A 25,827-nucleotide genomic window follows, 5' to 3' on the forward strand; every position below is an offset into this window, starting at 1 on the left:
TCTATATTTTGTCCACATAGATGACAGGTTGTTGTCTCTTTCATAAGAACTTTACTATTTCCAGTTCTCTCCACCTGAGATCTAAGCCAATATCCTTGCACTGTTTTATATTTCCTTTCAGTACTAATAAATGAATGTATAAAGGGATGCTTGCCTTGTGTGTCGTAGTATGAAATTATTATTTTCTCTCTGAATTAAACATTTCTCAAAACTGTACATGTTGGTTCTGATTTTCTCCCATAGCAACTTTTGTGAGGTTTACTGAATTCCTTCCATGCTTCTTTGTTCATTCTATATAGTGTCAGGCTATGAGCTGGATGACTAAGGAACTGGGATCTTTTTTTTTTCCTGAAGGGTCAACAGTTCTTTCTCTTCTCCACAGTGTCCTGACTGGCTGGGAACCTCACAGCTTCCTCACTAGTGGATACTGTGGGCTCTCTCCCTGGTCTAAAGTGGTCTGGGTTTGAAGCTGATCACTCATATCCATTAAATGTCATTGTTAAGAATGTGTGTAGCTGTACCTGTGTTCCCTTATGCATATTATAGAATGGTGCCTAATTAAGCACAGGGACAACTTTACCTCTAAGGACACTGGTCGTCAGCAGCGCAGCTGCTTCACAATAATCACTTCTCCATTATCGGCTTGTTTATTCATGAAATTGTGCACATTTGTCTACTCTGTGTATCGCTGTACTTCTTTCTATGTTTAATACTTTTGCTGTCAACTTGGATCCTGTTTTTGAGGCAAACCAAATTGCAGTGGTTACAGGATCCAAGCCAATAAGGATAATCTGAACAATGTAAGACGTGAAGCCAGCAGGCATTTCAGGAATAGAAAGAGGGAATATCTGAAAGACAAAATGAGCTTGCAATGAACAGTAAGAACAAGAATATTAAGAGACCTGTATAGAAGAATAAATGAATTTAAGACAGAGTCACCATGTATGCGACCAGAAGACGAGCAAGAAGACGTAAGAAGATGCTGGATGACCTTGGTGACAGAAGAGGATATTCTTATTTGAAGGAGAAAGCTCTAGATTGCATTAAGTGGAGGAACTGTTTTGGAAGAGACTGTGGACCTGTCGTCTGACAGATTACTGATGAATGAATGAACACACCTAGAAGTAACTTAGTGAAAGTTGAGAATGTTGATCTGCTTGTAGATTCCCACAACATTTTGTATATGTAGTGGAATTATTTCTCTCAGCAGTTTATTCTACATAGGCTCAGTGATGGTAAGCAGATAGAAATACATAAATTGAAGCCATTAGTACCTGAGACTAGTCCTTTTGAGGCTGAAATCGCCATAAAGTCTCATCCTCGGGTGTAGATGGTTTAAATGTACAGCCCTACATATTTTTTACAGTATGAAGTAGAAATTCCTACCAGACTGTCAGGTCTGTATCTTTTGTACTGATACAGACTTCTGCTAAGGTTGTGTTGGGCCACAGATGCTTGTGTCTGTTTTTCACCATCTCATAGATGACTTCTTGACAATCATACTGCATCAGAAATTTTGGGAAATGTGTCTTACATCATGATTCCTGTTTTCATGTTTTGTCACTAAGTGTTAAACGGATGTCAATGAAATGTATTTACTTTATGCCAAACTTTTTATATAGGTCAACTGCAGTTCATAATTTATGTTAAGTGAAGATCAGCTCTAACGTGATGCTTCATTAACATTTTCATGACAAGTGAAATTATATAACGTGATGGCAGCACAAATATCCATATAATGAAGTGAAATATTGGCAGAGGGACAGGGATATGGGCGGAAGAGAGAGGGCAGCTCTGTTTACATGTACAGACAATGGAAGAGAGAATAGGGAAACATTGAACGTTTTCAGTCTCAGTACAAAATTACACAGCTAATCCTTTCTGTCATATGCAGAGAATAAAAGATGACTGGATAGGCCCACATAAACAATCTTGTCAAGAGAAGTCTGGAAGAAATGTTAGTCGGGAAGACGAATGAAGTGGTGGTCAGGCCAGATTTTGGAGATTGAACAGTTCAGTATGACAAAAACAGGATAATGGATGACATTTCTGTAAAAATTAAATGCATCGAAGACTTTTCAAATCAGGTTTACGCACGAACTTGTCGGCTGCTGTGAGGTTATGTATTGGTTAACAAATGATAATTACATCTTACATTCTTGCCGATTGAGTTCTTGGGCGTGGCTGCCAAATAATAGAGCCACTACATATGAATATTTGTAGATGGCAGCATAATGTATGAAAAAAGGAAGAAGAAAGATTACATACTCTCTGATCTCGCCACATGCAAGCCGATGTAAACAACGGAAAATAAGGGTTACTTGCTTGCACTTGCTTGGCACGTATGGTAGTGTGCTATGTTATGAAATATGTATATATATTTTTGTAAATCTAATTCTTAATTAATGATGTTAGACGTATATTATATCCTTTTGTGTGCTGTGATTTTGATATTAATTGCGATTCTCGTGGTAAGTAATTAGGGTTAAATGAAATTGCATTACGCGTTTGAGTTCATATTCATAGCAGCATGTTGACGGAATCATTGTTCGAAAAGTACAAACATACCATATTAAGTGATTGACGGTGGTAATATTTACTTTTCATTTTGCGACATATGAAGTTCAGTGTTCCAAAATTAGGACGTTTTGTTGTTACCACCCATAATAGATGGGAAAGGAGCAGATTTTAAAATCAAAAGTTATATTACGAACTGTATAATCTATTGGATTTGCGACTTGCTTCAGTTAGTGGAGTAAATATTCGGGATGGTGGTTGTGATGGTACAGAACCATAGTTTTGTGTTCTCTTTAATGTAATAGAAAATGACATTCCTGGAATTCAAGGCCTGAGACTGCTTTCGTACATTAGCCGTAGTGACAGGAATTTAGTCCAGATGGGCAGGTTTGAAAATACCGTATTATTATATATTATTTCGATACCCTCGAGTATGTTGTAATTTTCAGACTGTTGTCTGATGCCCCTTTGCTTAGTAGGTTCATACAGTGTGTATTCTTGTGACATCTTGCAAGTTGAAAGGAAGCTACATAGCAGCTGGTAGATGTGCAATTTTTTTTATTTCATTTCATTTATTTACATGCCACAAATCCAATACAAGGTCTTAGGACCCAGGATAAAGACAATAGTCCAATATAACAGAAACAATATATAATATAAATAAGTATCTATTCATTATAAATTTGTAATAAAAGATATAATGTAAATATAAATATATGAGAATGTTATAAGTACATGATTATTCAACTTATGTATTGATCACAGTTTATGTGTAATAGTTTGATTAGTTATAATGTGGGTATTTGCAGTGTTGATTTTCAGTAGATTTTCCTTGTTAACAAGAATTTCTAACTTCATAACCTGTTCACTGTCAAGCTTACTGTAAAGGCTGGAAGAACCGCCAGGTTATTTATTAAAAAAATGATAATGGAAGAAGGGTCTTTTTATCAAGATGTATATGTGTTGAATATGTAATATGTTGAACAAGCTGAGCTTTTATTCCAGGCTAATCATAATTTACATAGAATGTGCAAAATGGGAGAATTTAGCTGTTACAAAACTCCTAGACATATATTTATTCCAGATTTGAGTGATACCAGTTTTTTTTTCAGCTATGTATACTTGTAGTCAAAACTACAACACCATGTCCTGTTGTCCTTCGTTCAGAGAAAGAAACGTCATTTTTTGATCCAGAATCTGGTCAGACTAGTGAATTTCCTTCTCTGAGTGATCAATGGAGCATTCACCTTAGTGTTGTTGTACCAGCTTATGAGGAAGAAATTCGACGTAAGTATAAATGAACTTATTCATTTGTATAAGTCATGGCTGACCGCTTCTGTGGTCTAGTGGTCAGGATTCCTGGCTGCAGATTTGTATCTGCAGCCAGGAATCCCAGGTTCGATTCCCGGCGCTACCAGATTTTCTGAGAAGTAGTGGGTCTGGAACGGGATCCACTCAGCCTTGTGATGATAATTGAGGAGCTAATTGAATGGAAAAGTAGTGGCTCCGGTCTCAAAAACCAAAATTAACGGCTGTGGGGATTCATTGTACTGATGATGCGACACCCTCAATCCTCTAAAGTTGGTACTAACTTCGCCGACAAGCGGCAGTTGCTCACTGGGTATAGTTTACTTGTGGACTAAAGCCACGGAGTTCTTTTTTGTTGTTTTGTATAAGTCATGGCTAATGAGCTACAGTATAACTTAACGTTACTTGTGTTACTCGTAGATAAATGCTAGCAAGTCCAGGTCTTATAAATCTGGACATCTTTTCACCATTTTCTGGCTTAGGTGTCTGAAGGCACCTGCTACTTTAGGATTAGCAGCTGGATTTTAACTTGGGTGTAAGAGTTTTCCTCCAGGCAGATACCAGGGGATTATATCCTAAGGTAGACCAATATTGCTTCCTTCCTTGTCTTCTGAAAGTTCATCAGTTGTGGTTGTCGTGTCATTTGATTCTGTATAGCCTGTGTAGCTAGAAAAATATTGTTAAATAATCCAAGATTCAGTCATTCAAATTTCAGTAGAGATGGCGGTGGTGGTTCGGTAACATGGGGGGAAAGAACTGTACCTCATTTTGGTATGTAAGCTTAGTGGAAGAATGCCATCTGGAAGATGAAGATCAAATGACAGGTCTTCATTGTTGTGATGAGTTTTTATTATTTTATAACTAGGGAATCGATTTGATTTTATATAGTGAGTAAGATTGATATAAGGCCATGCCATAGCTCAAGTGGTTAGTCGCTGGCTTCCCACCGCGGCAGCCCGGGTTCGATACCGTCTCTGGTCAAGTGGGATTTGTGGTGGACAAAGTGGCGCTGGGTCAGGTTTTCTCCGAGTACTTTGGTTTCCCCTGCTAATCTTCATTCCACCAATTGCTCCACAATCACCCTCACCTATCATCTGGGGCTGGTACAATAGACCAGAAGTGGCCGCAGTACAAGGGACTTAGCCCCACCCCACTAGCAATAAAAAAAAGATTGATATAATAGACCAATTGTATTTTCTTTCAGTTCTTCCAATGCTGGATGAGTGTCTGGAGTATTTAGAATCACGAAAGCCTGCTCTTACATATGAGGTTATAGTTGTCAGTGACGGAAGTCAAGATGGTACGGCACAAGTAGCCAGGGAATACACCAGGAAGCATGGTCCTAACACTGTTAGAGTCTTGGAACTTGAAACCAACAGGGGCAAAGGGGGTGCTGTTAGATTGGTAAGAAGTATTTTGTGATAATTAATTAGCAGGCAAATTACCCTTGGTGAAGGACTATTAAGGGATGCTTGAAATATTACAGAATGATTTGTTGAAACTGTGGATTAACAGCTTGTTTAACTTTCTCATTGTAGAACTACCTTGCTAATAAAGAAGGCCGCTGCTAGACACGATCATGGGAAAGTTTCAGCCACTTCCCATTATGACAACCCGTTTCTCAAAGATCCAGCTTAATGTAACCCTATGTAATCAACCTTCGCTTCTCCATCAATGTAGCCGCATGTCGGGGCCACTTTGTATCTTAACTTACATAGTTCAGTTGATGTCATGGCCTGTGTTGCTGCTGATGCTTGCACTCCAACTGCTGTGGACACTATAGAAATTATTATGCTCTACTGACCTTTATAGTCATAATAATATCATGATAGATCCAGGAAGACAGGCGTCTGTATGGGCGCCAGTAAGCCATTACTTGCTTATGAACAGTGTCTCTTAAGTAGGAGTGGATGGTAGTCACTGGTAGTCAGAATGGGTAGAGAAGAGGTCCATGGACCTTGCTTGAACAGGGCAAGAGGACTTGATTAGTTCTTAATTACACACCTTGAAGAAGGAACACTAATTAGTTTATTTCGCACAACACTGTTGGAAGAATTAACAATGTGAGAGTCCACTTTAATATTATTACTCTCAATAATCGTAACACTTTACATCACAGCTAATCTTGCTTGACTTTTGAAATAACTTAGTTGTTGAATCATTACAGTAATAATATACATAATATCTGTATCAGACTGGTGCAGTTATCACATATATTCAGCTTGAGGATTATATGACTGTTTTTGGAAGGATGCCATTGTGTATAACCATCTAAGAATTGTTCAACTGTTACTTTCAGATGACATTGCTTCCCTTAAATTAGCTGGATTGTCTCTCTCTAAGCTTTGGGGTTTACAAGGATAATTATTTCTGCCAATGAAATTTAATCATCATGTAATTATAACACTTTAAACCTGTAATGAGCGGCCTCCGTAGTCTAGAGGTAACGTTCCCACCTCATGACTCGTAGTACGCGGGTTCAAATTCCTGGCGGAGGTCATCGAATTTTTAAGGGCGGAAAAATTCAGGGAACAAGTCCTCCGGGAGGGACTTTAAGCCGTGGGTCCCATGTCGTAGCTTTACAGCACGTAAAAGAACCTCATACCTCCAAAGGAGGTCACTGAGCAAAATTGCGGACGTTTGCCGCCCAACAGCAGTCACTAATACCTCCGGTAGATGGGGGAAGCATTATAGATACTTCTCAGCCAGTAGAGAGCCGGTCTCGCTGGCTGGGCGGGACTGATGGTAAGCACCAATACCGGTAGGATATAGAGGCTGGTAGAAATCATAGAGGGAAGCACAATGGACCACAACAGGTCTAAGTGCATGGGGAAACCCACCCTCTCTAATAACTAACTAACTAACTAAACCTGTAATGAGCCATAACTGTCCTAGCTGCTTCATCAGCTTGGCATGGGCGAGTTAGAACAACAGCTTACCTCTGCGAGCTTAGTCTCCAGTTACAAAAGGCTAGCAGCCATGTTGAACTGCAATTTCTAACAATTAATGCAGTAAATTATATCCTGTATTATGTTAAAAAATGGATATATATTGCATATGTGTATGCATGGAATAATGTACTGGATATTAATTACACTAATTAACATACACAGAAAATAAAGTCTATATGAGATGAGCAGTTGCACCTCTCCCCACCTTAGAGTTTCACTTGACCCCTTACCTAGAGTTTTCCCAACTAAAATTTTGTATGAATTAATTTTTTCTTCCATCCTAGCTATATGCCCAATCCTTCACAGCGACCCAGATATCACTATCCTCCTGCCATAGAAACCATTGATACCAACTGCTGTTTAACCTCACATTCGTTCCATTTGTGTAATTTTGAATTACTGTTTGAATAGTCATAAACATTCATTATTTACCATGTTTTCAGGACTGTAAGACACATGCAGATTTTAGAGGAGAAATGTTAGGAAAGAGATCTGTTATACTTTCAGAAAGTAATATGTACATAGGTTCTATACTATTAACTTACTGATGCTGTTGTATACCTAGGGTTTGGGTACCAGTGGATTCTATGGGTGACTTGGTCTACGGGATATTCCTCCACTGGCGTTAACACTGTATGTGTACACAGTGGTCTGTTAGTTGCCTGATATAGCTAGCAGGCAGTATATATCAGCATATTGTTTTTGACCATACTTCCATGGTGACTAATATAACCTTGTTTGGAAATGTTGCCATCGGGGAAGATATGCTGATCACCATATATGAAATTGCAGTGTCAGTACAGCGTTTTCAAAAAATTACACATTAATCTTGTACACCTTAATACACATCAGTACAAGCAAATCATAGTATGTAATAGTATGTACTTAATGTAACGGAGCAGATTCCTTCCTGAGAATCTAATATTCATTCAGCTGTTCAAGAAATTTGTAGTTTTATGGAACCTGAAGGCACATTACCATGCCCATTAGAGCCTGCCACTGGATCCTATACTGAGCCAGACGAGTCAAGCTCTTTCTTGTATGAAACAAATTTTATATTATTCTTCCATCTGTGCCTAGGTCTTCCTCAAATGAAATTTTGTAATGGAAACAAATCTGCATTAGGTTGCAACTTGACCTGTTATCTTTGTTCCAACGACTTGTGAAGGAATTGTGAAGCCTCATGTTGCAGGGGGTGCAGAGTGCACGAGGAGCTGTGATACTGTTTGCTGATGCTGATGGTGCAACCAAGTTTCCTGACCTTGCAAAGCTTGAATCTAGTCTGAAAGATATTGTTAAAGGTAATGGCAATTTTGGAAAGTTTTGGTGCAGATATTTTTCAGGGATCCTTTTAATTTGAATTGCTTAAGAAAAGAAAAATATCCTAAATGGGCAAGTCCATTGTTAAAGAGGTTAGATTTAAAAATATTCAATTGTGAAGAAATGTTTTTGTTTACAGTATTATCATAACAAACTGTAATTTTTAGCCTATCATAGTGATCACTTGGTATAGGCTGTATACTCTTTTCTGCCTGAGACTTCCCACTCAGAGCATAGTGTATGTCTGATTTTTTTCTGTGTGGTGTCCTTTGTAACTTTAACATTAGGGATACAATTGCAAGTGTACATCAGATGAACAGCTCTTTTATGTTTCAGCTGACTACCTGACAGCACCAGATAATGTTGCTACAAGTCTGGGCATTGTCTGTGGCTCACGTGCCCACTTAGAGGAGCAGGCCATCTCCTCTCGTTCATATTTTCGAACCCTTCTCATGTATGGCTTCCACTTCCTAGTATGGCTCTTCTCAGTACGCGGAATTAGAGACACACAATGTGGTTTTAAGCTCTTCACCAGGGAGACTGCACGTCTTGTCTTTGGCAATTTACATGTAGAGAGATGGTAAATGTTTTAAATATCAGTAACTGTGAGCTGTCTAAAGCATCTTTGAGGGTGTGCCATACCTCAAGTAGGCAACTGTATAGAAGAAGAGTCCACTTTGTTTGGTGAAATCTCAGGTATTGCAGTGTTGGTTCCCATCACTTTGCAAACAGAATCAAATTACTTTTTAATGATGATATTACTACCTGTCACTGTGATATGCCCTCAGAGATGTTTTAGTCACATAAGTATGAATGTCTGGGTTAAGAAGCATAAGTAGCGGGCACAATATGTGTAACTTCTCTGTCTTAATTTTAAACAAGATAGAATTATTGTATTCAAGTAAGCTCACTGTTGTTACTTAGTCTTGAATTCAGAGGTGTACAATCTTGCTTTTGAAAAGTTACCTGAAAAAGAAGTTTTAAGAATGTATGTTCACAGTAACCATAAATTAGTGGCTGCACTGTTAGTGATCTGATGAAACTGCTGATAAACTTGGATCATCATCATCATCAGTAATCTGTCAAGACGACAGGTCCACAGTCTCTTTCAAAACAATTCCTCCACTTAATGCGATCTAGAGCTTTCTCCTTCAAATGACAGTATCCTCTTCTGTCCCCAAGGTCATCCAGCATCTTCTTACGTCTTCTTCCTCGTCTTCTTGTCACTTCTATCCGCCCATCTATCTTTCCTTCGATAGCTTCTTTTAGAAGGCAGTTTCTGCGTAAAACATGACCAATCCAATTAGCCTTCCGTTTTCTTATTTCATGTAGGATATTCCTCTGCTCACTGACTCTAATTAACACTTCTTCATTTCTCACATAATCGGTCCAACTGATCTTCTCCATTCTTCTCCAACACCACATTTCGAAACTTTCCAGATGTTTCTGATCTACTGCCCTAAGTGTCCATGTTTCAGCCCCATACAGAGCTATGCTCCAAATGTAGCATTTCACTAGTTTCTTCCTCAAATTTAAGTCCAATTTGCTGGTAAAAAGATTCTTCTTCTTGCTAAATGCAGCTTTTGCCATGGCAATCCTGGATTTAATTTCACAAGTACACCTTCCATCATCTGTTAACAAGCTACCCAAATATTTAAAACATTTCACATTCTCCACTTGTTTTTGGTCTATCTTTATTGTGACTGGGGTTGGTTGTCTCGAAATTTTCATTACTTTTGTTTTCTCCACATTCATTTCCATGCCATAGCACCTTCCAATTTCAATTAGTCTATCAATCATGCCCTGTAGCACAGTTTCTTCCTTAGCCATTAACACAAGGTCATCTGCATATTTCACAGTTTGAATAATTTGCCCTCCTACTTTGAAGTCACCGAGCCCATCCAGAGCTTCCTTGGTAAGGCATTCGCTGTACAAGTTGAACAGAATTGGTGATAAACAGCATCCTTGTCGAACTCCTCTTCCAATCTGCACACTTCCTGTCTCCCCCGTGTCCAGTCGTACTCTAACTTTCTGATCCATGTACAATTTGCTAATCAATCTTCTTTCATGCCAATCGATACCTGTTTCTTTCAGGATCTGCATTAATTTGGTCCAGTTTACCCGGTCAAATGCCTTCTGCCAGTCTATGAAGCAAACACACAGTTCTTCATCTATCTCCAAAGTTCGTTCCGCTATAATTCTCATCATCCCAATTGCATCCCTGGTTCCTTTTCCTCTTCTAAATCCAAACTGATCTTCTCCAAGTACATCCTCTATTTTCCTTTCAATTCTTCTTTTAAGTATCTTTGCTATTATCTTTGCTGTATGTGCAATAAGACTTATTGTGCGATGGTCGCTGCATTTTGTAGCTTTTGTCTTTTTCTTTAAGGCAATCATTGTAACTTCTGTAAAGTCCTTGGGCCACTCTCCACTTTCATATATGGTGTTCATTAGTTTTGTCAGTGTTTTCAAACCACCTTCTCCCAGTAACTTGAGCACATCTCCAGGTACATCATCATCTCCTGTAGCCTTTCCCTTCCTCATTTCCTTGATAGCTTTTTCCACCTCACTTTGTAAAATATATGGTCCTTTCTCGTCTGTATCTACTTCTTCTTCCGGTTCAACTTCTAAGGTTTCTGGCCGATTAGGTCGATCATATAGTTCTGAAATATAATTTTCCCAAATTTTCAGCACTTGCCTCTGAGCTACTATTCTATTCCCCTGGGAGTCTTCGATGCCAACATTTTGAATCCCATGATTCTCTTTCCATCCTAGTTCTTTTGTCTTCATGTACATCAAATCATACCGGCCTGTTCTTTGAAATTCCATAATCTCATTACATATCTTCTCAAGATATTCCTTTTTGGCCCTGTCCGTGGCCGTGGATGACAGAACAAAATACCAGACATGAAAACATTAATATTTGCAGAGACTGTGTTAATGTGGGGAATATGAAGACAAAATTTGAGAGAAACTAAATCACTGGAACCTTATCCTAAAGGAATATTGACCGAAAATGAACATGGGCAAGGTGGCAACTCTCATAATTTCAAGTATCCTTGCCAGAAATGTTAGATGAAAGTTAATACATTGGTTAAAGAGGCAGACCTATTTCCTTCAGAAGTAAAATAAATTCAGAAGATAATTGAGTGAGAAGTCAGTAGTAGAATATGAAACAGTTCAGAATGCAGTCAGACCATGAAATGAATGTTGTCAATCAGAAAGAGCTAGAAAGCAGTCATATTTTAAACCGTTCCTGACCTTTAATGCGAAAGCATGGGCACTTATGGAGAGAGACTGACACAAAATCCAAGAAATGGCTATTAAATTTGTGAGAATTTTTGAAAGAAAAGCAAGTAGGTATAAAATTAGATATTAAAATTTTAGAGAAGTTGGAAGAGCTTGCAGTAGCATAGTTGGTTGAGGCACTGTGCTACAAGCCAGAAGGTCACGGGTTTGATTCCTGATGGGGTAATTGGATTTTTTCAGTTTACCTAATCCTTTCAGTTGCACTATGGCCCTGGGGTCGACTCAGCCTCTGAGAGAAATGAGTACTAATGGGGCTAAAGAGTGGCTGGTGCATAAGGCTGACAACCTCACTGTCATCTGTGAGTCAATTGTCTAGAAAATGTGGGAGCCTCAATGTCTCACAACCCTATGGGCCTCCATGGCCTGTTACAGGAATAGCTTTACCTTTTTTTTAACCTTTATAAGTCAAAATTTATTAATGATAGATTAATGTAATGATTCAGGGATCCTGATAACAGCATTAGAATTAAAAATTAAATTTCTTAAATTTCTTGTTGTGTGAAGTTACTAATAGTTCAGTATTATTTATTTTCTTTTGTCAACACACTTACTGTTCTGTGTATTGAGTATGGTTTCTATCTGTGACATGATATTTTGGTGTGTGCCATTTTCAGGCCATGTAAGTATTATGTGTTTAGAGCTGTAAGTAACATAACCACACAGAAATGCGTACTTTAACAACATGGTGATTAGATGCTTACCAGTTACAATATTTTATAAAGACAGTTTCAGTAACTGATATGTAAAAGTAAAAAGGAAGTAAAGCTATCCCTGTACCAGGCCGTGAAGGCCCATAGAGTTGAGATGTTGAGGGCCCCATATTATCTAGACGGTCGGCTCAAAGATGGCGGTATTCTTTGAATGCTAATATATTCATGTGGTTCACATGTATGTACTGTAAGTTGCTGAGTGATTGACATTTAAATCTTAATTATGTAGTCTGAAGATGACACACACATACTGAAGTATATTGTTATAGAAAAAATACTTACAACGGACTGGAGACTTCCATCCATCGACTCGTGTAAATCAGAAACCATGCTAGAAGTATAAGGGATCTGTGTCCATGTATAATTTCTACTGCTAGATGCCGATATGGTAAATCTGTTGCGTAAAGACCAGAATCTTTTATAGTCATTTGACTAGGCCAGATGAAGAGGAAGTTTCAGAACATAAAGCAACATTCTTGGATGCACAGAGAGGACTGGTAGCAGCCAGAAAGTTCATGTGTCAATTTTCTACTAAGAACAGTTTGTAATGTGCAGTGAAGTTGAAATGAATTATACAGGCTGAGAGGTGAAGAAAAGAAGCAGCAAAAGGCTCTTATTGAATGGTTAAAGAAATAGTACAACTATATATGTACTGTATTTGCCAGTCTGTTCAGGTGATTGCTGGGATAATTCTTTGAAATAGGCAATGATGTGTTTCTTCTTCATCCTTCCCAATTATCAGTTATAATCACCATCTCGTCTTCATGCTGCCGTATAACAGCAGCAGTTGATAAAGCATCTTAAAATAAACCAAGAACCATATCTGCATCTGTACACAGCTAAATGTTCAAATATATATTTTGTAAATGGTCTTTCAAAGGTACTGTATAAAGAAAACATATTTTCTTCACATTGTATTCTCATTTTCAGGATTTTATGCTTTCTTAGATTTTATGTTTATTTTAGGCTGCTCCCTGAAAAGTGTAAAATCAAGGTTTCGTTGTAATTGTTTTCACTGTTTTTAGGTGTGAAAGGTTCCGATGTCTGTTTTATTTGTAGCCCTGTTTCACGCTGTAATATAGTCAGTACTGATTATGGGTAAGGAAACGCAAACAGAGTCACTGCGGTTTCTCAGATGAAATTCAGAAGACATGTTTTCCATGGGTTACATGTAAGTGCCAGGTGAGAACTGCCTCAGAAATGCTAATGCATAGCCCTCATGAGAGTAAAGTCACTTGATGAATGCTTACATTTGATTTATTTTTGACTAGCTTGTGTGTTGTTGCAGCATGAAATGTATGTCCCTTGCAATTTTATTTATGTGTGTTACAGGGCGTTTGATGCAGAATTACTGTACATAGCTCAGAGACTCGAAATTCCCATTTCAGAAGTAGCAGTCAATTGGACTGAAATTGAAGGTAAATTACATTAAGCGTCTTCAAATTGAACAAGAAGAGTCAACACTAAAAGCATGTCACTGTTATATTTCAGTTGGTAAAGTGACAGTTGCCCATCTCTTTGTCTGCAGCAGCAGTCTTTCTTGCTTTCAAATAGTAAAGTGTTCATTAAGTTTTAAGCATACCATGGTCATTTGTCCATCATCCAGTATGGCAGCCGATCTTCCCTTCCAAAACAACTAGAGTATGGATCCCAAATCATCATTCTCCGTCCTCTGCATTTTTTTTGTGTCATTGGTCTTCCATCACATAGAACTCCCATTCACTGACCAGTGGCACAGCGCACAAAGAAAGGAGTTGATGGACTGAAGAAAAGTTCAGATGACATCATGTGATGTACATCTCTCATTGATAAATTTTGTGGGGGGCTCAATCTTGAAGCCATCAAGTCATACCAAATGTGGTCTTAATAACCATATTGCCTTGGTGTGACATTTTGAGGAATCTGGTCATGTCTGTTTGCCAGCTGTGAGCTTCAACAGCTCTGTACATTTGTGTTTATAATTTTTTTTATTAAGATTGAATTGTTTTGGTTGTCGAATGGGGACTTTCCTCTCCTTTCCTAGATGGGATATGTTCAGTTAGTGACACCTTTATGGACAGACTGCTATAAATAACTTGGTAAGCAAAACTGGAAGTAAAGTCAGTGTAAACATTACAGAAGAACATCATTGTTAGTCAGGAATCACTTGTAATGATGAAAATGTGCACAAGAAAGTCCTCACCATATATCCATATACATTACATTAAGAAATGGATGGTACTGTTGACTTTTTTGTCACTATATTGAAGTTTCTTTTATAAGCTATACTCATTTTATTACAGTTACACTCTACATACTTTAAACTTGTGACCTACAGCACTTTGTAATGTGTAAAGAACTTGTACAAAATTAAAAAATAGCTGGATTCAAATTTTGCTGTGTAGAGGTTTATTTTGTCTTTTATATGTTTTCAGGTTCTAAACTGATTCCAGTTTTGAGTTGGTTACAGATGGGCAAGGATATATTCCTCATCTGGTTACGTTATCATATCGGAGCCTGGAAACTTTCCAAAAAAGTGGAATGAGAGAAAAATGATTATTGTGAACATTCCGCTGCAGGAAATGATTGTGTGAAGGGAGAAGAGCATTTATCTGTATCCTCATGTGAGCACAGAACAGTTGGAGGTAGTGCTGCAAAGTGGCAACATTCTGCTTCCATTTGTCATACAACCGTTTCTTATTTTATTTTGGTTTAAAATAAAACATGAATGGAAAAGATAGATTGTTTGTGTGAATTACATGCAGGAGATATGTGTATTTATATGAAAAGAGCTGTTTTCAAATTTAATGAGCTCTTCATCCATTATGGTCTGCTTTCATCTTTTTTTTCAGTGTTTGTCTCCAGAAACACCATATTCAACAGTATGCCACACATTCTTTGTTGAATTTATAAGTACTGAGGTGTAAAATTCTATGACCATATTTCTGATGATAAGGAGAGATGTGTTTCCTTGCTCTTGACAAATAATTGAAGATTAGCCTGAAGTTAGAAGAGCTGTGATTTATGTGTTGCTGCTACTTACAGTGTGAATGGCATACAATATATGCAAACTGACTTATCAGTGCAGCATTCTTATCATCAGTTTAAGGGTTAAATAAGTTCCTTGTTTTGCCATTTAAGTTCCCTGTTACAAGCGGTTAGGTCACTTAACTTTAACCCTTTGCACACCACATACTGACTGGATTGGCTCGGGGCACTTGCATCTGAACTACCCTATCTGAAGAGACAGCTCTTTGTTAATCATTCACTGTAGCATTTCTGTCCATGTAGGTCATCAAGTTTTGCATAAAGATGTTTTAGAGGCACAAATGACCTTTCTCATTGAATATTTTTTTTGTTTGAAGGTCATTCGAGGAAAATACGGAAGGCTTTTCTGGGCAACTCATTTACCACCAAGCAGCCTTGGCATTCACAGTGAAGGGGTGAAGGCCCTTATATATGCTGCATCTTAACCTCGTCTCTGATTCTTGCATGGTTGTTGTATGGCCTCTTAACTGGCAGCCTCCTTTTATATAAGTAGCATTTTTAAATATGATTTGAATTTTGTAGACTGCGTTTGTTCAAGTTTTTTTACAAAGTTCTGATTATTGTTATACCTCATTTGCTCTGCTCTACATCTTGTGCCATTATAGTTTTCAAAGTTGATTTTATATCCCTGCACACTGAGATGTTTGTAAATTAAAAAAGAACCTTTTAAAGTACAGCCCAACAGAAGTTTATTCATCACTGCCAGTTTGATTTTCTTTTAGGCTAGTTTGAAATGTGGAAGTATTTTTTGTGATAAGCTATAGATAACATTCCTCTGTAAATCAGTACTGAAGTACTGGAGGAGAAACATCTCCCTCCCCTTGTTTGATTACAAAATTTCCACTGCAACCCTGATATCGAGCATAATATTTCATATTATTCCACCTTTTTTCTGTTCCTCACCAGGCGATCTTCAGACTTAAAACATTGGCATTGCCTCATAAATGTGAATGGAATTGGAGACTGTACTATCAGTAATTTGTTTTACATGAGTGCAGTTTAGAAAGTTGTTGTAAAATGAAGGAAAGGGCACTATTGTAAAGTTGGCGAATATATTGTTTATTTCTGTAAAAATACAAATTCTACTGTAGAAGAATCACATTTATTTGAAACTGTTTTCTTAAGCAGGCATGTTGAAGTAGCGGGGGTGACAAGGAGATGTCCATGGCTCTTGTCAAAATAGATTAGTGAGAACTGTTGGTGAGGAAATTATGTAAGATATTTTAAGTGATTTTTATGAGACTACTGTTTGAAATTTGGCAAGTACATGCAGCGATGTTGCTTGAATCAAAATAAAGAAGTTACATGTCATTAAATCTGGTGAATAGGGAGGGTGTGGAACGTGTTATTTTATGTGCAGCTATAGTAGAGTGAGCAGGGGCATTTCAGGTCAATTTTACTGCAGGTTTTCCCACATGCTATAAGGTGTCAGTGTCTTAATTTTGTCTTACAGTTGTTGTGGGACAGATTCATAGTTCATGACTCCTTGAATGTACGTGCACATGCACTCACTCACGCCCTCACTGAGCATGACCTACATATTTGAGTGAATTTGTCTTGCGTTTTATTGGATCTGGAGATGATGGACTCTTCCACTGAGGCGACTTTTGCTTGGTTCTATCATAGCTATAAACCAACATCTCATCACCTGTGATTTTCTTCAGAAGGAATTCTGAGTCTGTTTCAGGCCTCTCTTGAAGATTCTGTCATGTTTTGACATGCTTCTCCTTCTGCTGCTCACTCACCAAGTGGGGCGCAAATTTGGCGGCAATCCAAAATGTGTTCATATCATCCTTCATAATGCTGTGAATTGGCCCAGATGAAATTCTCGGCATGTTAGCAACTTCACAGATAGTGATTCTTCTGTTTTTGTGGACAAGATCCTTTACTCAGTCAACATTTTCATCTGTTCTACCTGATGGATGTCCTATATATTCAGCATCTCCAGCAGAGCTCACATCGCTTGTGAACTTGGAAAACCTCTCGAAAACTTGTTCCTCCCTTCTTCTCCAAAAGATTCTTCCAGTATTTTGAAAATTTACATAGCATTCTTCCCCATTTAAAGCAAAATATGATGTAGACATGCTGTTCTTTCAACTCTGCCATTTTCTGGGTACACAAGAAATACAGTTGGAGCAAGATGTTACAGTCACATGTGCTGCCACCTTGTTTTAAGCAGGAAATGAATCAACAGACTCTACTGTACTTATATGTAGTGGCAGAAGTTCGTGTTAGCAGCAGTAATATCATCTTATGGTCCCTCAATATATTATTTAGTCTCACATATTAGCGGATAAGTGCTTTCATCTGCCTTATTCCAAAATTTGACATCACAGTGCAGGTTTATGGTTTCTATTTCCACTGCTGCAGTGTCTTCAAGCTTGAAGTGTTCAACAGTAGAGGCAGAGATCTTTCTGATATCTTTGGTATTAAGTGGATGCCAAAACATGTCGCTGTTGGTTCCACTGGCAAGTGCATACTAAATCTGCCTCATAGTTCATCCTGACGCTCTTGGAGGTGGCTTGCATAAGGCAATCCATCACCTTCAGATCAACAAGTGATTCCAAGTACAAGTATTCAAGAATTGAAGTATTCTTCAATTGAAAAATTGAGTCGAAAATGTCATCCAGAAAGTCCAAAACAACATTCTCACTGTGTGGCCTCGCTCCATCGTGCATGAATCACTGAGTTTGTAATAGCAGACCTGTAGCAAGAAGGTGAACCATGAAAGAATTGTACAACATGCTTAAATAGTGCTCAATCTTAACTGTCTCTCTTCAAAGAAAATTGGCCCTAGCAGTCCATGACTTGGGATGGTGACCCACACTGTAATTCTCAGTGCATGAAGCACCTTCTCATGAATCATACGTGGATTATCTGACTCCCAAAAATGCTCAGTTTGTTTATTAACCAGACAATTCAAGTGGAAGTGTGCCTCATCAGAAAACCAAACATTATTGAACACTACCTCATTATTCTGAGCCCATTCAGCAAATGCTATTCTTTGAAGTTTGTTTTGATCTGTAAGTTTAGGTAACACTATCATTTTGTAGGGATATAGATTCAAGTCACTTTTCAATACTTGTTGTGCTGATCGTATGGATATCCCTAGTTTTGCTGCAGCCTTCCTTGTTGGTTAACTGCGGCTTCTTGTCAGTGTTCTCCAGGCAATGCACAGATGAAAGCTGGCGACGTTTCCTCTCCAACACTGAACCGTCATTATTAAACTGGTTATAAAATGTATGAATTGTTTTATATGAACGCGTGTTTGAAAATGGGCAAGACAATGCCTCTGTGTGACCATAACACTTCTTGTTTCAGAAAAGAACAACACTGTTTTTATGTGTTGCTCTGCAGACAGTCTTCCTTTGTCAGCCATCTTGAGTAAACTGGCGCATGAGCAGGAAGAGTGCAACACTAGCGCAAAGAGTCGGATGAGGTCAAGTAGGAAATTGCACACAGTATACAATCTGAGCATAAGATAGAAAGGTCATATCCATTTCTCCGAAAACATGATTTTTAATACATGCTTGTGCAGTGCAGTATGTGATTTACTTGTGTCAGACACAAATGCAGGGTCCCTCAGTGATGGGGAACTTTCTAGCAAAAGGGCAGGATTATGGTTTGAAAGTGTTTTTCTGTGCCTGGAAGAAGTCAGCGTGATATTTTCCTGTCAGCCTGATGTTAGTAATCGGAAATTTATGATATGCATAAGGAACTCAAATGCTCACCCCTTTAATTCAACCTGGTATTACTTGCAGTTGCTGACAAGCGTTCTAATTTTCAAAATGTTTAATATAAATTCCAATAGTGTCACAGAATTTTCTAAGGTAAAGAAAGAACTAGAAGTAAAGGGGAAATAAATTTAAAATTCCCTCTGTACATATGTGTAGAAAAAAAGACTTAAAACTATCTGTTTTCTTAACTAACATGTGAAAGTGCACCTTCAACCTTGGTAACGCTTTGGCTGATGTGTTTTAATTATTTATTCGTATGTTTCCATTCATCGACACTTTCTGTAAATAGAGTTATAGCGGTGATTGATTAATTGTGGACTATGAAGGATGTAGAAGGAAGCAGTCGTGGCCTATTTTAATGCACTATCCCAGCATCCACCAAAGGAACTCAGAAAGGAATCTAAGGTTCAGTCAGAATAATACGTGTAATTTCACGGCCAACATCGAAAAGATGCACTAGTCACTAGAAGCTTCATTACTTGATCTTACTCATTTATTTTGTAAGGTGGTTGTTTAAGTGCCATTGTCTCTATTCCGTTTGCTGCTGTTCTGAGGAAAGAGTTCCCGCCATCCATTTGAATAATAAGCTTATATATTTATAATAACCGAAGTAAATAATTTAATTACTAAGCTGGAGCGGAGCCGGAGTAGCATAGACGGTATAGCGACTGGCTACAGACTGGACGGCGGAGTGGTCAGAGTTCGAGTCCCGGTAGGGTCAAGAATTTTCTCCAAATCATTCAGACCGGCTCTGGGGTCCACCCAACCTCCTATCCAGTGGGCACGAGGGGTAAAGAGGCCGGGGCCTCCAGCTAGTACCGAGGTCAAGAAAATGTGGATCTATACATTCACTCCCCCATACGCCTTCATGGCGTAGTGCTTAATTCGTTGATTGCAAGGACAACTTTACCTTACTAAGCGGGAGCACAGGAGTGAATGAAAGAACAGGATGAACTACAGATTAATTCTGGACGTTGTGGAGATTCGGATGTTTTAAAGATAAATGACATTAAATTAAACTTAACGTGGGAGAGGCGGATACGCGCTCATATACAGGCCCAAGAAATGACGCGGCGAACGAAATGGCCGCTTTTATTTCTCTATAAAATACTTCGATTAAAAGAGATCGAAGGTCGAATCCACAATAAGTGAAGCTATTAACTTCGTCACCATCATCATCAGCAATCAACATCCAGGTATTAGTTTGTTTGCGTTGCAAGAATACTTTAGTTCCCTACATGATTCTGTCAGCCATTTCCTCCAACTTCCTGCCACGCTCCGCAATTTTTATCGATGTAGCGACATCGGAATAAAGATTTAGGCACGCTACCCAAATCATCTATCCACCTACTTTGTTTTTATTATTGTTCTGACATTATCCCCAGTTCTTCTTTAATATCTTCCGCTCATTTACGACCCATTATCGCTCAGAAATAACCATTTCATTTTGTTGACATTTTAAATCTTTCCGTTTTTTTTTCTGGAAGCGGGGATAGCTCGGTTGGTATAGCGGCTTGGCTACAGACTGGAAAGCGATAAATTGGGCTTCCATTTCCACGGGGCAAAATGCTTTTCTCTTCTCCATAATGCCCAGACCAGCTCTGGGGCCCACAGAACTTCCTAGGCGACAGGTACAGGGACTGTCTCCCTGGAGGCAAAGCGACAGGGGCGGGAAGCTGACCACTCATCTCCAACTAGTGCCATGGTTAAAAATTGTGGAGCTAATAGCTTCACTCCCCCTCCTTCCCTGCATGTCTTCATGGCGTGATGCTTAATTAATTAAGCCGAGGGATAATTTTATCTTGCATCCTTACACTTTTTTTCATGTGTAATATCGAAACTTGTTCTGCCATCTCTGAATGACTGACCTAAACATCTATCACGCTGTGAATTTAATGTTAATGCTAAGGGTTCCGCTTGTCGTGTTCACAGTCCAATAATAACATCCGATACTGAATAAAAACGTGGTTCCAGAAGCTCATCTAAACAAACTATGGAGAGTCTGTTGGCAGAATTAATTCTGCCTGCAAGCAGCGCTTGCTGCGGACTGTGGGCTGCGGCTCTTGCCTTTTAACGCAGCACAATAACGACTTAATTGAATAGAGATGTAAGATAGTGTCACGTGTTAGACTATAGACGGGGTTAGGATTGATAATTGGATTTATTGATCGCTTATAGTTACTAACTACAAGTAGCTATAGGGCTATCGCCAATTCGCATACTCTACAATTCACTAGAGCACGCATAACGTCTTGTCAGTCTGCTGTGTCTTTACCAGGCGTTGCCTGGTAACGGCTTCTAACGGTGGACGTTCCGCTTAGTCTGGGTTCCCGAACTATACCCGTGCCTCAGCAACCAGCGCCTAACAACAGTGGCTCACAACGACTGAACTGCAGTAGTCTTGTAATTGACTTCTCATCAGCCAACTCAATCTGCTGTACTCACTAGCTGAACTGAACTGAACTCGGTTGTTCAAGTTATATAGTCTCGGAGTAAAGCCACAGAGAACACCGCTTACACATCTCTTCTATTGCATGACATCACCGCGGACGTGACGCGTTCGTCTATTGCGTGTGTACGGGCCATTACCTAACAACGGGTCTAACGCATTTTGCAGTTCTAACGGCTGCAAATTTATTTGTTAGTGAAGAAATGAATTTCGAAGAAGAAGCATTGCTGCTCCTTCAGTTGCATGTAGACCCGTTTCTCGGTAACGACCGCGAAATGAAAACAGCACAACAGCAGTAATGGCTGCACAAACAAGCATATTTCCACGGTAGAAATTACATTTCCACAAAGGAACGATGTATACTATGCGGTCCGTGCCGAGATGTTGCAAGCAGGATAAGTTAGTGAGGATAGAATTAAAGAAAATGGCCGTTAGAGTTCATAGCAGTAAATATGATTGCGCTGGCGATAGCAAGCCGTCTTCTCGTCAGAGAGGGCGCCCAACTTCAACAAAATCGCAACTTTGTTACAGTAATACAAATCTAGTCTTTGGCCCCAGATGGGAGCTTGACACCATGAAAGAATGGCCGACTTACCGTCGGTCGTAACATAACTTTCCACTTTGATTTTGAGGAGAGTGTTAGTTAGTTAGTTAGTTAGTTGGTGAGTGAGTTAGATAACCGCTTGGGTGCTGGTGTTTGAGCTGTTACTGTGAGATGCTGGTAGCTGAGGCCGGGTTAAATCAGCTGTGGGAGGTACAAGATGGATGTCGAATGCGATTCCTTCGACAGAAATGCATTTATTAGTGAAATAAAGAGCCACTCATGCATTTCGAACTGCAGGAGTGAGTCGTATAGTAATCGAATTGAACGAAACAATGCATGGGCAACAATTTGTGAAAAGTTTTCAGCGAATTTCACTAAAAAGAGCAACAAGGAGAAAAGTGAAATAGGTAAGCACTTCATAGTTTGTATTTGATTACGTGGACTAAGCAACAGTAGGAGCAGCAATACTTCTTCTGCGAAATCCATTGCTTAACTGACGAATAAAGTTGCAACCGTGAGAACTGCAAAATGCAGTTGACATGCAACGTTTACGAACTGCAAATTAACTATACGTTGCAGTCCACTTCGACTACAAAATGCCGGCCATGTATTGCTGGCCTGAGCGCATGCGCTTATGCTCATCCGCCAGTTCCTTAGGTACCCACCTGGTACACACCTTACGGAATTGAAAGTTATCATGCATCACTGAATGTGCAGACCCAGTCCTGTTATTCAGTTGTTTTGCAATTTTGTCGACTGTTTTGAAGAACCAGTTCCCTAGTTCTTTCTTTAGTCTGTGCGGCTGTGGCTGGACGACCCAAGAGCTCTGCATCAATCACATTCGTACGCCCATTTTTAAACATTTCAATCCACTCGTACACAACTCTAGAGAGCATTGTCCCCATACTGGGCGTAAATGCGCTGATGAAATTGTCCACCTGGTGCACCTTCTGCCCACAAAACATTCATCTCATAGATCGTTGCTCCTTGGTGCAACTCCCAAGTTTCTCTGCCACGTTCATCGCTTCCCTAACTGCAAGGTCAACAGGCTTGTCTTGCCGACTAGTCACATGACACCCTACAATCCCCCACCCACCCACCACTCCCGCTCTTCCCGTTTTCTTCGAAAATATAAAAGCGCGGAAACATTTTGAAGATCGCTCGACTGACAAATGACAGACCCGACCTCTCGTCAGAGAGGGCGCCCAACATGGACAGGACACTAACTTTCATATAAGAAGAAACATCAGGTTATGAGCCGCAGCTGGGGCTCGACACCAAGTCAGACAGACTGACCAACCGTCAGTCGCAATGTGACTTTGACAGACAGAAGACAAACGGATGAACTGACAGATGGACAGATATGACCTCATGAGGTATTCCCTTTTATTTCTCAAAACACTCCCATATTTGTAAGATTTGAGGTTTTCACGGCGGTGACTATGAAGAATGCTGTCTTCTGGGATGTGGCACCGTGTAGATATTGTGTAGACCGACATTTCGGAGGAAGGTATCGCTCCCATCTTCAGGGTATAAAAATCCGAGGGCGAGGAACTAGCGTGAGCAGATGGCTGCAGTCAAGTCTGTGGAGAGCTTCGCGTCGTCTCCTCACAACGGCCTGTACCTGTCTCCAGCCGAGGTGGGTCCAAGCGATATCGACCCGAACTCTCCGTCCGCATCTTGGTATTTATATCTGGTCCGGCCACTTATGCAAGAGGTTGTGTAATGAAACGTAATGTTGACTGCTCTCAACACCGGGACGCCTGGAGTGAAGAAAATGACAAACTGATAGACAGAGTGTATAAAGACCGAATGAAGACAACGTATCAAGTCAGCTACTACAGAAGATGTGAGTTTTATTTGATATTTTGATGCTTTCCCAAAACGAACTCTTTACATGCACACAAAACACACACACATACATACATACATACATACATATGTATAGCACACAAGACTTGTCTGTGTAGATATGAAATGTAAAATAAAGTAAAGTTATCCCTGGGCTTAATTAATTATGCAGCACGACTTGAAGACGTATGGGGAGTGGAGGTATAGCTCTACCATCCTTAACCTCTGAACTAGATGCAGGCGATTGGTTAGTTTCATGCCCCTGTCGCTTTAATTCCGGGGAAATAGCCCCTGGTACCCAGAATAGGGCCTATAAAATATCTTTTACAATTCTTCACGAATGTGAAACATGAACTGTCACTGACACACACACGCACGCACGCACGCACGCACACGTTTCAGAATCGACTGCTCAGGAAATATTTGGATGTAGGTGGACTGAATACGTTACCAACTTATTACATTGCATAAAAGTGGGATTGATCATTAAATGGGTAAACTAATATCGTTAGGACAGTGAAATCAAGGAAGCTACAATACGTTTCGCTTATGACTCGAAATACATCAATAAATTAGATAAATCACCACATGAAAACCCGTACAAAAGACTGGGAAGGCGTTAAGAGGAATACTGTACTGTGAAATGGTGGGCTTTCGGTTCTGCCACGTCATTCATACACTCTACTTAAGCAGGAGAAATATGCGGTCTCAGAAAGAAAGAAAGAAATTGTTACTGTGTTAGTATTAGTACTTTGGCAGATAATGTTTTTATTGCTAGTGGGGTGGGACTAAGTCCCTTGTACTGCGGCCACTTCTGGCCTATTGCACCAGCCCCAGATGATAGGTGAGGGTGATTGTGGAGCAATAGGTGGAATGAAGATTGGCAGGGGAAACCGAAGTACTCGGAGAAATCCTGCTCCGGCGCCACTTTGTCCACCATAAATCTCACTTGATCGGACCCGGTATCGAACCCGGGTCGCCGCGTTGGGAAGCCAGCGACTAACTGCAGTAAGCAGATAATTAATATTTATTGTCCTGCGTGCAAGCATTTCACGATCGAGATAAAATTATAAATAGGCTGGTATAATTTACTAATATTTACAATAGAAATAACTTTCACTACTATGTATTTGTTTCATAGTGAATTATTTTATATCTTTGAGAAAGAACAGATATCATCAAAACCCATGTATAAACGATCAAATAGACATCATATAGTCTGATATAAGTTTACAGACGTTTAGGAGTCACGTACTGCTTCGATCTTCAGGGTCGAATGCTAAGACCATCAAGCAAGAAACAAACTTGCCCTTTTGTGCTCCATGCTCGCATTAGCCTTCAGACACGAAGATGGAAGCAATACGTTTCTCGGAAACGTTTCTAAATTTCTACCAGATTACACGGCAGGACACCCTAGAAGGTGCACTTTTCGTAGTAACAGCAACAATAACATTAAAACTTGGAGTTGGCGGAAATGAGAAATGTACAGGATATACGTTATTGTTTGGAACACTCAAAAAGATGGGACGACTTACAGACGGACGCACAGAGAGGAAGCTAACATTAAACTAGATATCAGAGGAACAATACGAAGACATGGATTGTATTTAAGTAGCTGAAGACGGAATTTAGTGACCGGGGTATTCAAATCCCACGAAAGGAGGAGAGTTTCTGGTTGCTTTAATAGCTTCTAAGAATGTGAGAACGGCTGTATGTGGGGCCCGTTCTAGTAACAATGTCGACTTGCGTTGACGAGCCCCAGAACGGCAAATTCTGGCTTGTTACACCTGCACACCTCTGGGATTAGGCATGCATATAGCCAGGAATCATTATAAATGACTAACTCTTCTACTGGACCATGCCATAGCTCAAGCGGTTAGTCGCTGGCTTCCCACCGCGGCGGCCTGGGTTCGATCCCGGGTCTGGTCAAGTGGGATTTGTGGTGGACAAAGTGGCGCTGGGGCGGGTTTTCTCCGAATACTTCGGTTTCCCCTGCCAATCTTCATTTCACCAAATTCTCCAACATCATAATCACCCGGGGCAGGCTACAATAGGCCAATCAGTGGCTGCCGTGCCGAGTGGACCCAGTTGGACTCCCCCCCCC

At 39.7% G+C, this 25,827-nt stretch overlaps 2 protein-coding genes across 4 annotated transcripts in view; both read left to right on the plus strand.

The window, feature by feature from the left end:
* Positions 1-2,295: 2,295 nt before the first annotated feature.
* On the plus strand, positions 2,296-15,997 carry LOC111862747 (dolichyl-phosphate beta-glucosyltransferase). Its single transcript, XM_023848398.2, has 7 exons — positions 2,296-2,471; positions 3,630-3,804; positions 5,030-5,229; positions 7,969-8,077; positions 8,433-8,676; positions 13,448-13,533; positions 14,530-15,997. Exons 1-7 carry the CDS (start codon positions 2,406-2,408, stop codon positions 14,637-14,639), a joined length of 990 nt encoding a protein of 329 aa, XP_023704166.1. The 5' UTR covers positions 2,296-2,405; the 3' UTR covers positions 14,640-15,997.
* Positions 15,998-23,574: 7,577 nt separating this feature from the next.
* The window catches only part of LOC111862642, a 14,740-nt gene continuing 12,487 nt past the window's right edge, over positions 23,575-25,827 (plus strand). For all 3 annotated transcript variants that reach the window (XM_023848164.2, XM_033750788.1, XM_033750787.1), the window contains exon 1: positions 23,575-23,721. In XM_023848164.2, the coding sequence (XP_023703932.1) occupies positions 23,598-23,721 (124 nt within the window). In that variant the 5' untranslated portion in view covers positions 23,575-23,597. The remainder of the gene's footprint in view (positions 23,722-25,827) is intronic.

Source organism: Cryptotermes secundus, unplaced genomic scaffold, assembly GCF_002891405.2.
Source record: "Cryptotermes secundus unplaced genomic scaffold, Csec_1.0 scaffold5, whole genome shotgun sequence".
Classification (NCBI taxonomy): Eukaryota; Metazoa; Arthropoda; class Insecta; order Blattodea; family Kalotermitidae; genus Cryptotermes; species Cryptotermes secundus.

Bases quoted from the DNA above. Each gene is read 5' to 3' on its own strand.
- LOC111862747 (XM_023848398.2), top strand. From the start codon at position 2,406: ATGATGTTAGACGTATATTATATCCTTTTGTGTGCTGTGATTTTGATA. The intron at 3,805-5,029 runs GTAAGTATAAAT...ATTTTCTTTCAG, and splicing joins TTATGAGGAAGAAATTCGAC to TTCTTCCAATGCTGGATGAG. The intron at 8,078-8,432 runs GTAATGGCAATT...TTTATGTTTCAG, and splicing joins TCTGAAAGATATTGTTAAAG to CTGACTACCTGACAGCACCA.